This window comes from Chlorocebus sabaeus, chromosome 12, assembly GCF_047675955.1.
Source record: "Chlorocebus sabaeus isolate Y175 chromosome 12, mChlSab1.0.hap1, whole genome shotgun sequence".
NCBI classification, from domain to species: Eukaryota; Metazoa; Chordata; class Mammalia; order Primates; family Cercopithecidae; genus Chlorocebus; species Chlorocebus sabaeus.
In genome coordinates, this window is record NC_132915.1 from 112,748,473 (window position 1) to 112,762,578 (window position 14,106).

The 14,106-nt window shown below is 53.6% G+C and overlaps 1 protein-coding gene across 8 annotated transcripts in view; it reads right to left on the bottom strand.

Annotated features, from left to right (window-relative positions):
* SEC16A (SEC16 homolog A, endoplasmic reticulum export factor) overlaps window positions 1-14,106 on the bottom strand; it is a 45,452-nt gene that overhangs the window by 7,225 nt on the left and 24,121 nt on the right. For all 8 annotated transcript variants that reach the window (XM_037987024.2, XM_008005614.3, XM_008005616.3 and 5 more), the window contains 15 exons: window positions 13,186-13,267; window positions 12,892-13,009; window positions 12,583-12,694; window positions 12,273-12,378; window positions 10,329-10,469; window positions 8,606-8,719; window positions 8,159-8,348; window positions 6,588-6,833; window positions 5,585-5,667; window positions 3,456-3,608; window positions 1,506-1,583; window positions 1,274-1,330; window positions 992-1,103; window positions 421-558; window positions 69-163 (listed from right to left, as the gene is read on the bottom strand). In XM_037987024.2, the coding sequence (XP_037842952.2) occupies window positions 69-163; window positions 421-558; window positions 992-1,103; window positions 1,274-1,330; window positions 1,506-1,583; window positions 3,456-3,608; window positions 5,585-5,667; window positions 6,588-6,833; window positions 8,159-8,348; window positions 8,606-8,719; window positions 10,329-10,469; window positions 12,273-12,378; window positions 12,583-12,694; window positions 12,892-13,009; window positions 13,186-13,267 (1,825 nt within the window). The remainder of the gene's footprint in view (window positions 1-68; window positions 164-420; window positions 559-991; window positions 1,104-1,273; window positions 1,331-1,505; window positions 1,584-3,455; window positions 3,609-5,584; window positions 5,668-6,587; window positions 6,834-8,158; window positions 8,349-8,605; window positions 8,720-10,328; window positions 10,470-12,272; window positions 12,379-12,582; window positions 12,695-12,891; window positions 13,010-13,185; window positions 13,268-14,106) is intronic.

Genomic DNA, 14,106 nt, shown 5'->3' on the forward strand with positions numbered 1-14,106 from the left:
ATCTGGCAGGATGGGGAGGTGACTCCTCGCTGGGTACCCTTCCCCTCTTTCCCACGGCACCCACTCACCGTGGGCTCTGGGGCAGGCTCTAGATTGGCCAGGCCCCTAGCTGGTGCAGGCCCTTCCCTGCCAGTCCCGTCTGGAGGCTGTGGTTCTTCTGCATCTGGGGATGAGAGAGCGAGGAGGTCATGATTCCATCCAGAACATCCCTGGGGTCTCACTGAAGACACCCAGAGAGGAAGAGAGTTTCGTGCTGCACACACGGCACACGCAGAATCAGGCAAATCATAAAAAAACCACAAACCAACCCCAGGCTCCCTGCGGGCTGGCCAGGTCATTCTTTTAACAGGACATTTAGGAGAGACTCACAGAAAGAGGGTCAAAGGTCAAGAGAATGGGGCTGGTGCTTGTACTGCCTACCTGGGCTCGGCACAAACAAGTTGGAAGGAATCGGGAGTGGCGCGAGTGGAGCGACAAAGTCCGCAGGAGCAAGAGCCGGCTCGTTCCGCTGGGTCCCACTTGGGTTCAGGACGTCCACGTAGCGAGCTCTGCTTCCGGCTGCAAAGGGGAGGGAAGCAAATTGAGGCGAATGCGCCAGGCGGCCTCCAGTGCTCACTGTGTCAGAGCAAAAGCACGCAGGGACATGCCGGAAGCCACGTCGTGGCCCAACCCTGACGAGGACACCTTTCTACACGCAGATGTGTTTTGGCTTTTGGCCTTGGGGTGGTTCCCTATCTCACCCCACTGTGGCACAGGCCCTCTGCTTCTGCACGGACATGGCTGTGCCCACAGCTTGTCAACGCAGACGGCTGTGGAGCCACGTAATGCTCTGGAGAGCCGCGCTCGTCCCCAAGGCTTCCGCCTCGTGACACCAGCGTTACCTTCCACGGTGCGACACCCATCACCTCCTCCCCACGCACAACAGCTACACGTTGGCCTCTCTCGGAGAGTTAGTCGTTCAAGCAAGCTCCCACTCCAAGGCCACCCTTACCTGCTCTTCTAGAGAACATGTTCACCGGGGCTCCAGCAGGCCCTGCGAGACCCGGCGGCGCAGCCTGAACAGCCTTGGGCAGCGAGGTTGGAGGCGGGGGCGGGGCTTTCTTCTGCAGAGGGAAACGCAGCTTCAGACACCACTGCGTGCACCAGAAACCCATTGGGATGGCAGTCAGGACGCTCCACAAGGAGCAGCAGCCACCCAAATAGCACAGGGCCGCACGAAGCTGTTCCCTCCACTCACACCTCACACCCAACGGGAACTAAAATGACAATTTACCTCCTCTTCTGGCTCATTCAAATTCACCCACTGGTTTTTCTTTTCATCCCAAACAATCTGCCAAGATTTTAAAAAGAAAAAAGGTCAGTAGACTGAAGCTAAACAGAATTAGAATCTGATTAATGATGACACTTCAAAACTTCAGGAAACACCTACTCAGGTCTGCTCTGAAAGTGACAGAAAAACCATTACAGTTCCTCGGACGTCCCGTGCCGTATTCGACAGCACTCACCGATTTGTTCTTGTCATCTGGCAAATAAGCTTCTGTCTTTTTCTTCCCAGGTAGCCAACGAGAGAACCAGGATTCACCCTAAATATAAAAACCACAAGAAAAACTTTGAAAACACTATGTTCCATGAAATCAGCCAGATACAAAAAGACAAATTCTACGGGACCCACTTCTGTGAGGCCCCCGAGTCGCCAGATCCACAGAGAAACCAGGAGAATGGAAGTGGGAGGGAACCAGGAGTTGCTGCTCCGTTCAAGGGGACAGAGTTTCTGTCTGGGAAGGTGAGAATGGGAAGGTGAGAACGTTCTGGAGACGGACGGTGGTGATGGTAACACAACAGTGTGGATGTACTCAGTGCCACAGAACTGTGCACTCAGAAAATGGTTAAAATGGTGCATTTTGTTATGTGTATTTTACTGTAAATTTAAATAGATCAGAAGAGTAACGTGCCTTCATGAGCTTTTTATGTCTGAACACTGAGAAAGCTTCCGACATCCTCCCCTTTGAGAAGTGGAAGGCAGGCTGTCCAAGTCAGTGTGTGTCAGAGGCAGACACGGCCCCTCTGTGTTTCCCATGCGTGGAGAATTTGGTTATTAGGAAATTTTACTTTATTCTTCACATGATGCACTTCATTTTTGTTTGTGTTTTTTGAGACAGAGTCTTGCTCTGTTGCCCAGGCTGGATCTTGGTGCACTGCAACCTCTGCCTCCTGGGTTCAAGCAGTTCTATGCCTCAGTCTCCCGGGTAGCTGGGATTACAGGCGCCCACCGCTATGCACAGCTAATTTTTGTATTTTTAGTAGAGATTGGGTTTCACCATCTTGGCCAGGCTGATCTTGCATGATCCGCTTGCCTCGGCCTCCCAGAGTGCTGGTGTGACAGGCGTGAGCTGCCGCGCCCGGCCTCCCAGAGTGCTGGGGTAAAAGATACCATCACAGGTGAAAAGACAATCTACAGATTGGGAGACGATATCACAATCAATACCCCTAAAAGAGGACTTATATCCACAATACAGAAAGGACTCCTGCGAGTCATTAAGAGATCACCATTGAAAATGGAGAGGAAAGTCAGGGGCGGTGGCTGCAACTGCAGTCCTAGCTATGAGGCGGGAGGATCACTTGGGCCCAGAAGCTTGAGACCAGCCTGGGCAACATAGTGAGACCCCATCTTTATGGGAAAAAAAAACAACAAACAAAAAAACGGATAGAGACTTGAACAAGGACTGCCCCAAAAGGGCAGTGAGATGGTAACAAGGACACAAGAAGGTGCCCAGCATCACACCTCGCTGGGGAGATGCAGAGTAAGACACAAGATGTCATCAGTCCCAGCACAATGGCTAAGTTGAAGAACTGGCACTGCCCAGTATTCGTGAAGGCGAGGGATATCTGGGGCCCTTGTCCTCTGCTGCAGGACGTGTGACTTGGTCCAACCAACCATTTAAGACAACTGTTCAGCAGTGTCTCCTAAAGCTGAACACACGCTCGTCCTGCGACCTAAACCCTCCCCTCCCCAGCGCACACCTAAGGAAAACAAGCACATTCACCAAGAGACTGGACAGGAGGCTCCCGGGGCCTGAATGATCCCAGCCCCACACTGAAAGCAGTCCCAAAGTCCACGACTGGGAGAGTCCGTGAGCCGGCAGCAGGCACACACCACAACGACAAAGGAGCGGCTGCCGTCTGGTCCCTTGTGGGTAGGTCTGACAGGTAATGGCCAGAGGGGACCTCTGGGGGCCGGACTGTGTCCCCATGCTGACCTGGGTGGGCTATTATCCTATTATCTGAAGGCACAAATACACAGACACTCATCATGCCGTGCGCACTGCAGACACTCAGCTGTTTGTATCAGGAGGCTGTCTGCATGTGTGCTGAATTAAGAGGCCGGCGCTCTAGGAAGCATGCCTCCTGCCCAGATGCTGCCGGCCGCTGGGCGCACCGGGGGCAGGCTGTACTACCTTCTTAGGTTCCTTCGTCTCTTTCTTGGCTGCTTGTCCGGCTCTCTTCGTTTCGGGAGCGGGTGGGAGAGACAGAGGTGGCTGCGTGGGACCCGAGTCGGCACGATCCCACCCTGGGGGGGCCTCTGAGTCTGGCGCCGTCCTCGAGGGGGCCTGTCGCAAGGCAACGCAGAACAGGCTATCCTGGGGTTCCTCACACAGGAACCGAAAGACAGTGGGGACGCGATTCCCCAGGCGTGTTCCCTAAATATGTCACTGAGAGGCCACATGACTCTGGTGCCCAGTGGGAGTCAGGGAGGGGGCTGGGGAAAGCAGCCCCCTGACTGGGCCTCCTGGAGCCTCTGCCTGGCCTGACTAGAGAAAAGCCAGCAGCACTTAATAAGCAGCTCTGTCTGGGAGCACTCAGCACTCAGAATGCAAACGCGGACCCTCGACGGAGATTCCGGGCTAGAAGAAATGGAGCGTGAGCACACACCGAGGGAAGACTGGCCAGAGTGGGGCGATGGGCATTCGCAAAGATACAATGATTTTTAAAAATATTTATTCCTGGGTCAAGTCCCAGTTTTTAATAGCTCAACCCTCACTTTTACTTTTCCAGGGACACAGTATTTTAAAGGGTAAAACACCGAATGCAAGTTCAAACTATAGCAATCGCCTACTGATGGGATGCCCAGGAAGGGCTGGGTATGAGTAAAGAAGGTTCCAGAATGCGGTCTGTATAAAAGCAACCATCTTATACCAAACATGTCTAATCAGATAAATCTCACTTTCAGGAAAACCAGTGAAAATGTTAGAAATTCTATATTCCAGGATATCTTGTGAGATAAAAAAATTAGAAAAGAAATTCTACTGTAGAAAAAGAGATGACCCGGCCGGGCGCGGTGGCTCACACCTGTAATCCCAACACTTTGGGAGGCTGAGGCGGGTGGATCACAAGGTCAGGAGTTCAAGATCAGCCTGGCCGAGATGGTGAAACCCCATCTCTACTAAAAATACAAAAAAAAAAAAAAATGAGCTGGGTGTGGTGGTGGGCGCCTGCAATCCCAGCTACTCAGGAGGCTGAGGCAGAGAACTGCTTAAACCTGGGAGGTGGAGGATGCAGTGAGCCAAGATCGCACCACTGCACTCCAGCCCAGGAAACAGAGTGAAACTCCATCTCAAGAAAAAAAAAAAAAGAAAAAAAAAAAGAAAAAGAGATGTCCAGGTACAATGGCTCACACCTATAATCCCAGCACTTTGGGAGGCTGAGGCGGGCAGATCACTTAAAGTCAGGAGTTCGAGACTAGCCTGGCTAACATGGCAAAACCCCGTCGCTACCAAAAAATACAAAAATTTAGCCAGGCATGGTGGCACATGCCTATAGTCCCAGCTACCTGGGAGGCTGAGGCAGGAGAATCGCTTGAACCTGGGAGACGGAGGTTGCAGTGGACAAGATGGCGCCACTGCACTCCAGCCTGGGTGACAGAATGAGACTAGGTCTTAGGGGGGAAAAAAAAAAAAGGTCAGGCTTGGTGGCTCACACCCGTAATCCCAGCACTTTGGGAGGCCGAGGTGGCTGGATCATGAGGTCAGGAATTTAAGACCAGCCTGGCCAACATGATGAAACCCCGTCTCTACTAAAAATACAAAAATTAGCTGGGTGTGGTGGCACATGCCTGGAATCCCAGCTACTTGGGAGGCTGAGGCAGAGAACTGCTTGAACCTGGGAGGTGGAGGTTGCGGTGAGCCGAGATCGCACCACTGCACTCCAGCCTGGACAACGGAGCGGGATGCCGTCTCAAAAATACAAAAAGAAAAAGAGATGTAGAATTCAGAGAAGGTGCCCATTTCGGAAGAATTAAAAATAATAAGGAAACTTCACGATATTTGGGTATTTCTTCTACTTAAAGTAACTGTTTTTATACTACTGAATTCTCTCTTTCCCGTCTTTCCCTACCAGCGTTTTGACCAACTCTTCATATTTTAAGGATGAAAGCTATTTAGAAGCACTTCCGCTTTAAGAAACAATTTTAGAAACAATTTCATAGTCCTCACTACCATCCTCCTACTTATAACTCAGCAAGGAGTCTGGGTGCCCACTCGATGAACTTTATGGAAAACAAATAGTTTAAGAAAATGTGACAACGTACCAGAGTAGCAAATTTTCCACCAAAATTTTCTTCACTTAGCTCAGAAAGGGAGTTTCCAACAGGTGCCTCCGGCGGCACGATCCCTGTCAACGGGAAAGAAAGCAACTGTGATCTCGGTCACGAGGCGGCGGGACGTGTGTGTGGCACACAGATCAACAGGCACACCGCCTTCCCACCCAGCTACCGCCACACCAGCATGATTTGCAGAAACCAAGACTGAACATCGTCCCACATGCGTGCACTCTTTTATTTTTAAAGTTAGGCCTGGCCGGGCGCGGTGGCTCAAGCCTGTAATCCCAGCACTTTGGGAGGCCGAGACGGGTGGATCACGAGGTCAGGAGATCGAGACCATCCTGGCTAACACGGTGAAACCCCGTCTCTACTAAAAAAAAATACAAAAAACTAGCCAGGCGAGGTGGCGGGCGCCTGTAGTCCCAGCTACTCGGGAGGCTGAGGCAGGAGAATGGCGGGAAGCCGGGAGGCGGAGCTTGCAGTGAGTTGAGATCCAGCCACTGCACTCCAGCCTGGGCGACAGAGTGAGACTCCGTCTCGGGGGAAAAAAAAAAAAAAGCTAGGCCTGTGTTTTGCTTTGTCCATATATACACATATAGACGTAGACACAGACCAGGGACAAGATCCACCAAATCAACTTCCAGACAGAAGTTCATGACCTGCCCCTGTCTGTCTCACCAGGCTGAGGTCAGGAGGGCCGTCTGAAGACAGATCCCAGGAGACCCATGGCCACCGTGCCCTGCCCCAAATGGCCATTTAAGCTTCATATCATAACAAAAAGCCAAGTTACAAAAGAAACTGGCATTAACACTACTATCGTAGTGAGACTCTGAACCCATCCAGTCTGTAACTTCCAGAATGTTTGGTCTACATTAAGACAAGTAACGTAAATTGTTTCAAGCTCAAATAACTTCAGTCTCTTCCACCAATTCCCACAAACACCACACCCAATCCTGCTTCTGCTCTCAAGACAGCATCTCTGCAGCCCCACCTGGGTCTGGGCTCCTGGCTTCCTGGAGCAAGTGTCTCCTTTCCTGCAGAGGTGGCACACCAGGCGGGAGGCCAGGGCCGGGGCACAGAGTTGCAGGATCAGGCCTGGAGGGCTCCGGGAAGCCAAGTGCAGACCCTGGGGTCACACAGCCAGGACCCGGCTCCAGGGGCCCCGGGGGCAGGGGCACTGGGAACATTGGCACCCTGGCAGGACTGGCCAACGGGCCGTCAGGGAGCGTCTGCAGAGCTGCATGGGAACAGTGGAGAAGAGGTCTGGGGTTACTGAGGGTAGCTTGAGTCACTGGAAGGAGCTGATACTCAACATGTTTATGGCAAGTGACTGTACAGCTCCATTTCTGTTACAAGACAGGCCCAACGGAACAAAGAGCCCTGAAATCACCACCGCGCTGAACCATCAGTGGCTTGGAGAAAAGCAGAACATTCGCTTCCTTTGCTAGGGGTGGGGGCAGGAGGAACACTAGTGCAGTCAGAGTGTCACGTGGGCTCCTGGGCATGGCCCAGCCCAAGCGCAAGCCCACAGCGACCGTCTGGCACAGAGTTCTGCTAGACTCGAGTCCCCTCCTCCACGGTCAGTGGTCAAACAGGCCACTCATTCATTCATTCATTCTTCCGACTCGACATAAAACCTGGGAGGGCTGCTGCCTGCCAGCACCATGCTGGGCCCTGGATGCTTCAAGAACAAAAGAAATGCTGGGTCCTCACGGGGGTCAGGACAGATGAACTGAGTAAGAAGAGCAAGCACTAAGGAGAGCAATCAACCAGGACGTGGTAACGGTGTCTGAGGACGATGCAGAGTGGACGTCAGGCAGGGAGGGTGGGCAGCGAGGCAGTGGGCCCAAATCAGGAGTGTGGCTGGTCCATAGCATGGGAGTCCACACAGCACCAGGGCAGGAGCGCTTAGGGCTGACCCCAGAGGGCCTGTGGCCACTGTGAAGACCCTGGCTTGTCCTCAGGTGAGACGGAGACCCTGGAGGGTCTGGGGAAGAAGCAGGAGGCGAGCAGTAAGGAGCCATGCTCGTCCAGGCATGCGGCCCTGCGTGCAGGCTGTGCTGGTGAGGTTCACTGACGAAGGAAGCCAAGGAGCATGTGAGAGGAGGGCATCTGGACTTGACTCCCTGCAGCTCTGGGCTGGCCCTTCCTCCGATGGGGCCGACTGGGAGAAGCAGGCTTCAGAGGAGCACAGCCGAGGGTGCTGCCCCGACACGGTGCGGCTGCGGCTCCCGAAGAAGCAAGCAGGGAGGCTGAGCAGGGAGGCTGAGCAGGGAGGCTGAGCAAGGAGGCTGAGCAGACAGCGGGCACGCAGGGCAGTGTCGCCAGCACACGGGTATTTATGGACATGGAAAGCCATCAGCCTCCATCTCAGCAGGGAGGAAGCATGAAGGGAAGAGGAAGGAGACCGAGGAGACCCACAACCACCGTGGTGGTGCGAGACGCTGCCTCAAACAGTCCGCATCTGAAAGCAGTTCTCCAGGAGGCAAGGGCGCAGACCACAGCTCAGCCAGCAGGAAGCCGGGGCCTGTCCAAGGGCAGCAGCCGCGCACCTGGGCTCACCTGAGGGCAGCAGCCGCACGCTGGGGCTCGAGTGCTCAGGGCTCGGCACGGGCACGGCCAGCAGCGGGTTGGCGATCCCCAGGGCCGCTGGCTGACTGAGTCCTGCCCCGTCCTGCTCCACCTCAGAGCTCGGCGTGCTGGGACACTGCTGCGGGAAGGCTCCGTCCTGATGCCATACTCCAGCCCCCTCCTGAGGGAGAACAAGGCCTGCCCTGTGGAAGCCACCTGTGGCCGCACGGCAGCGCCGCCCACCCGCCACCACCATGCTTGCTGTGTCCCTACTTCAGGACAGGAGGCACTCAACGCCCTTTCTGGGGAATTGGGGAATTCTCATAGGCACACAATCGCAGTTATACTGTCTTTAGATACATACTTTCAGTGTGGACATAACAGGGACAGAAGCCACCTCACCAGATGCCTCAGGACCACCCCAAGCCAAGGCTGTACCTTGATCTGCTGCTCCACCTGCTGCAGGTGAACCAGCCACGTGGGTGCGGCCAAGGACTCCTCTTCCGGCTTCTCTTTCAGCTGGGGATCGAAGAGTCGTAACTGGGAAGCCATCTAGACACGGGTAAAAATCAGAGGCCCCTGTCACCACCGGGTGATGGCAAGTGAGCCATCTTCAAAATGCCCGGGCAATGCAGCTTCAGTGTTCACTGGGGATGAAGTCTAATTAGCTGCATACATGTTTCTAGCATGTGCTTAGGTGACACACCTAGCCCACGGGATGCTGGGCGACTGTGGGAAGTTGCTGTAGACGACCTCTTGGCCATGGGCACTGGGTCGGCAGCGCTGGGCACCCCCTGGAACATGCCTGGCCCGAGACTACTACCTGACCATGTGGACTTGACTCAGTAAGAGCCGGACTCCCAGGTAATGTCTGCAAGCTTTCATCGGGATTGTGGGGGACGCAAAGCGGGGCAGAAGCGGGCAGAATACAAGTTTGGCCCTGTGTTCATAACCACTGAGGCGGGGGATGAGCACCTAAGGATTCATCAATGACTCTCTGAACTTTGAAATCGGTCTAAAAATGTCCCTAATACATTTTTTGGGTATCCCATGAGCACGTTCTCACAAATGGAACTACTGACGAGAGGTGAAGATCCTGGGGCAACACAGGCGCCGCCTACACCTGTCCCGTGGCACCTCCCATACTCTCTGCCAGTCACACCGCCTCCGTTTTACAGGGGAAGAAACTGAGGCTTGCAACAGTGCAGCCAGGACTCAAACAAAGGCTGCTGGACTCTGGACACTTAAGCTATCAACCACCAGACTAAATTTCCTCAGAATAAGAACATCCTGACTGGGCACGGTGGCTGACACCTGTAATCCCAGCACTTTGGGAGGCCAAGGCAGATGCATGCATCACTTGAGGTCACGAGTTCGAGATCAGCCTGGCCAACATGGTGAAACCCCATCTCTACCTAAAATACAAAAAATTGGTCAAGCGTGGTGACGGGTGCCTGTAATCCCAGTTACTTGGGAGGCTGAGGCAGGAGCATCGCTTGAATCTGGGAGGTGGAGGCTGCAGTGAGCCGAGATCGCACCAAACTGCACTCCAGCCTGGGTGACAGAGTGAGACTCTATTTCAATAAAAAAAGAATATCCTGGGCTGGGTGCGGTGGCTCACGCCTGTAATCCAGCACTTTGGGAGGCGAGGCGGGTGGATCACGAGGTCAGGAGATCGAGACCATCCTGGCTAACACGGTGAAACCCCCTCTCTACTAAAAATACAAAAACTTAGCCGGGCGGGGTGGCGGGCGCCTGTGGTCCCAGCTACTTGGGAGGCTGAGGCAGGAGAATGGCGTGAACCCGGGAGGCGGAGCTTGCAGTGAGCTGAGATTGCACCACTGCACTCCAGCCTGGGCGACAGAGCGAGACTCCATCTCAAAAACAAAACAAAACAAAAAACAGTATCCTACAGACAGTTCCTTCTGATTGTGAAACTCGCTGCCAAGGTTTCGTGCTGGCACATGGTGCCTGAGAGTCCCCAGGCTAAGAGTCAAAACACAAAGCCATTCAGAGATCTTCATCTGCCCAAGAGGCAGGTTCTGAGCGCCTACCACAACGCACATCTGACCCATCGCCACCCCCACGCCCGGGGGCTCTGGCAAGCCCTCCTTCCCTGCAGTCAGCACAGCATCCTGAGGACCGGCGCCGGGCACAGCACCTGCACAAGCTGGCTGATCAGCACCGGGGAGTACAGGTGCGGCTGCGTCAGGATGCTCTTTGCGATGGCCTCACAGTAGTGGAAGGCTTGTGTGGCCAGTCCCATTTCCGCCAGGCGGCAGGAGTAGATGAACTTAAACACCTGAAACGACAGAAATCTTGTTGCCCTGCGGCTCCCCTGCTTCCAAGCATCACCGAAGGACAAAGCCTCGCGCTGCCCCGGGGCTCCCCTGAGTCCGAGCATCACCGATGGACAAAGCCTCGCACTGCCCCGGGGCTCCCCTGAGTCCGAGCATCACCGATGGACAAGGCCTCGTGCTGCCCCGGGGCTCCCCGGTTTCCGAGTATCGCGGATGGACAAAGCCTCGCGCTGCCCCGGGGCTCCCCTGAGTCCGAGCATCGCGGATGTACAAAGCCTTGCGCTGCCACGCGGCTCCCCTGAGTCCGAGTATCACGGATGGACAAAGCCTCGCGCTGCCCGGGGGCTCCCCTACATCCCAGCGTCACCCTGGAAGCTGTGGACTCTTGTGAACGCTTCACTCATCATCGTCTCCCACCCACCACGCCCACCGACCACAGTCCTAGTCCCTGTTCCCTGAAGGATTTCAAGAGCAAAGTAAATGACTAAGCTGGGAAGAAACCCACTCTGCTTTCCCCCCCCACCCCTTTCATGGCGTCACTCGGCTCTCACAGCCACAACACCCCAAGAGCGCGGCACTGAGACCACTGCCTTCCGTGCAGCTCCAGCTGCCCACAGGCATTCTCTACTTTTTTTTTTTGACAGGGTCTCACTTTGTCACCCAGTCTAGAGTGTGGTGGCACAATCCAGCTCACTGCAGCCTCAATCTCCTGGGCTCAAGCGATCCTCCCACCTCAGCCTCTGAGTAGCTGGAAACACAGGCGCATGCTGCCACGCCTGGCTAATTTTTGTTATTTTTTTTTTTTTTGGTAGAGACAGGGTGTCATTATGTCGCCAGGCTGGTCTCTAATTCCTGAGCTCAGGTAATCCACCCACCTTGGCCTCCCAAAGTACTGGGATTACAGGCATGAGCCACCATGCCCAGCCTCTCTCTATGTATGTTTTATACACACCACCCCCACACTGCATCAGAGAATACCTCCCTCAAATATTAAAAACAGGCCGGGCGTGGCAGCTCACACCTGTAATCCCAGCACTTTGGGAGGCTGAGGCAGGCAGATCACGAGGTCAGGAGATCGAGACCATCCTGGCCAACACGGTGAAACCCTGTCTCTACTAAAAATACAGAAAATTAGCACGGCGTGGTGGTGCTGCCTGTAGTCCCAGCTACTCTGGAGGCCGAAGGGAATGGCTGAAGCCTGGGAGTGATCAAAGCAGAGTGCACTCCAGCCTGGGAAACGAGTGAGACCCTGTCTCCTTTAAAAAAAAAAAGCTCATGAAAATAACTGAAATCAAATGCAAACGGAAAGCCTCAATTCAATGTGATCTAGTTTTTTAGCATTTTAGATCAAATGTCTTCTCAAGATCCTCCCCCAAAAAACTCACATCATTTTTTTCCATAAGAATTCAAAAAATCGGCCGGGCGCGGTGGCTCAAGCCTGTAATCCCAGCACTTTGGGAGGCCTAGACGGGCGGATCACGAGGTCAGGAGATCAAAACCATCCTGGCTAACCCGGTGAAACCCCGTCTCTACTAAAAAATACAAAAACCTAGCCGGGCGAGGTGGCGGCGCCTGTGGTCCCAGCTACTCGGGAGGCTGAGGCAGGAGAATGGCGGGAACCCGGGGGGGCGGAGCTTGCAGTGAGCTGAGATCCGGCCACTGCACTCCAGCCTGGGCGACAGAGCGAGACTCCGTCTCAAAAAAAAAAAAAAAAAAAGAATTCAAAAAATCTAAGTAGCCAAAAGCTTGTTAGCACTGAGCGCCTGCCCACCCATGACAGCTGCAGGCTGGCAGCACCTGCTTACCTGGAAACTAGGCAGGGGGCAGGTCTGGGCACCCAGGGACTGGGCGTACTCATAGGCTTCCGTCCTCTGGATTGCTTCATTGGTTGCGAACTTTAAGAATGGCAAACTGTAGAGGAAGAGAATTATTTTGATTTGAAAAACATGGCCAATTATTAGCATAGTCAACCTCTGAGCAGGTCATCCAGAAGTGTGTTCCACCATGTGACAAATCAAGACATGATTCTGGCCATTTCTGAATTAACTAAAGCAGAAGGATTTCGTTTTACTTTTAAAGGAAAACTTACAGGACTACACTGACTTGCTTCTTTACCTGTGATTTGATCCAATTAAGACAAGCTTTGTAGTTTTCTTCGTATAAACACCAAATCCAACCTGGGCCATAAGGTAGCAAAAGTGGGCCGCGTCTAAGAGGCCCTTCGAAGCTGGAGAGACACGAAAACCAGGCGGAGTCTCAGTGACTGGGGACGCCCGCAGAAGTCAAGCATGTGCACAGAAGGCACTAGAGACGCGAGCTGGACCAAGAAGGCCGGGTTCTTGTGATTTCTGCCAATGCCACAGACAACCGGGCTTTCGGTGCTCCATCCATGACGCCCGATGCCCATCTCCACCCCTGACCTACCCAGAGTGTCGCCCATGGTAGCCATCGTCCTGGACTCGACGTCCATATTGTTGTTCAAGTTGGACAAGACCATGGCAAGGTGTGGCCTCCAGTCTCCCCATTTCTCGTCTCCACAGCACTAACATGAGGAAAAACAAAACGAAGCCTCATCCCTGGAAGCCGGCACCATTTCAGTTCCACACAGCTGGGCTCACCAGCACGAGGAGGCACCTCACGGCCTGTGACAGCGTCACCCATGAGCAAACTCCACACAGGCAGAGGAGCCTGTGCGAGCCACCAGGCAGTGCCACTCACCGTGGACGCGGCGGGCATCCGCCCGGACATGAGCTGGTAGACTGTCTGCAGAGGGTCGTTGATTGGGAGGCTGTTGGCAAACCTAGACAGACATAAACACAGAATGACCCCATGCTGGCTCAGCTAAAAGAAAAAATCCGGCCGGGCGCGGTGGCTCATGCCTGTAATCCCAGCACTTTGGAGGCCGAAGCGGACGGATCACCTGAGATCAGAAGTTAGAGACTAACATGGAGAAACCCGTTTCTACTAAAAATACAAAAATCAGCTGGGTGTGGTGGTGCGCACCTGTAGTCCCAGCCACTCAGGAGGCTGAGGCAGGAGAATCGCTTGAACCCAGGAGGCAGAGGTTGCAGTGAGTTGGGATCGTGCCACTGCACTCTAGCCTGGGCGACAGAGCAAGACTCCATCTCAAAAAAATAAATAAATAAAATAGTAATAAAATAAATTTTTTAAAAAAACCAGACCTCAGCCCTCTGATGTAATGATTAGACTTACATTTCACTTAGGCAAAGTACACATATCTCAATATTTTATTTTTCTTTCCTATCTCAATACTAAAAAAAAAAAAAAAAAAAAAGCTGTAAAAGATAAGGCCATGTGTGGTGGCTCACGCCTGTAATCCCAGCACTTTCAGAAGGTCAAGGTGGGCAGATCCCTTGAGGCCAGGAGTTTGAGACCAGCCTGGCCAACATGGCAAAACCCCATCTCTACTAAAAATACAAAAAATTAGCTGGGTGTGGTGGTGGATGTCTGTGGTCCCAACTACTTGGGAGGCCAAGGCGTGAGGATCACTTGAACCTGGGAGGCAGGGGTTGCAGTGAGCTGAGACTGCGCCACTGCACTCCAGCCTGGGCAACAGAGCAAAACTCAAAATTTTAAAAAAAGCTATAAAAGATGGAGACTAGGCCGGGTGCGATGGCT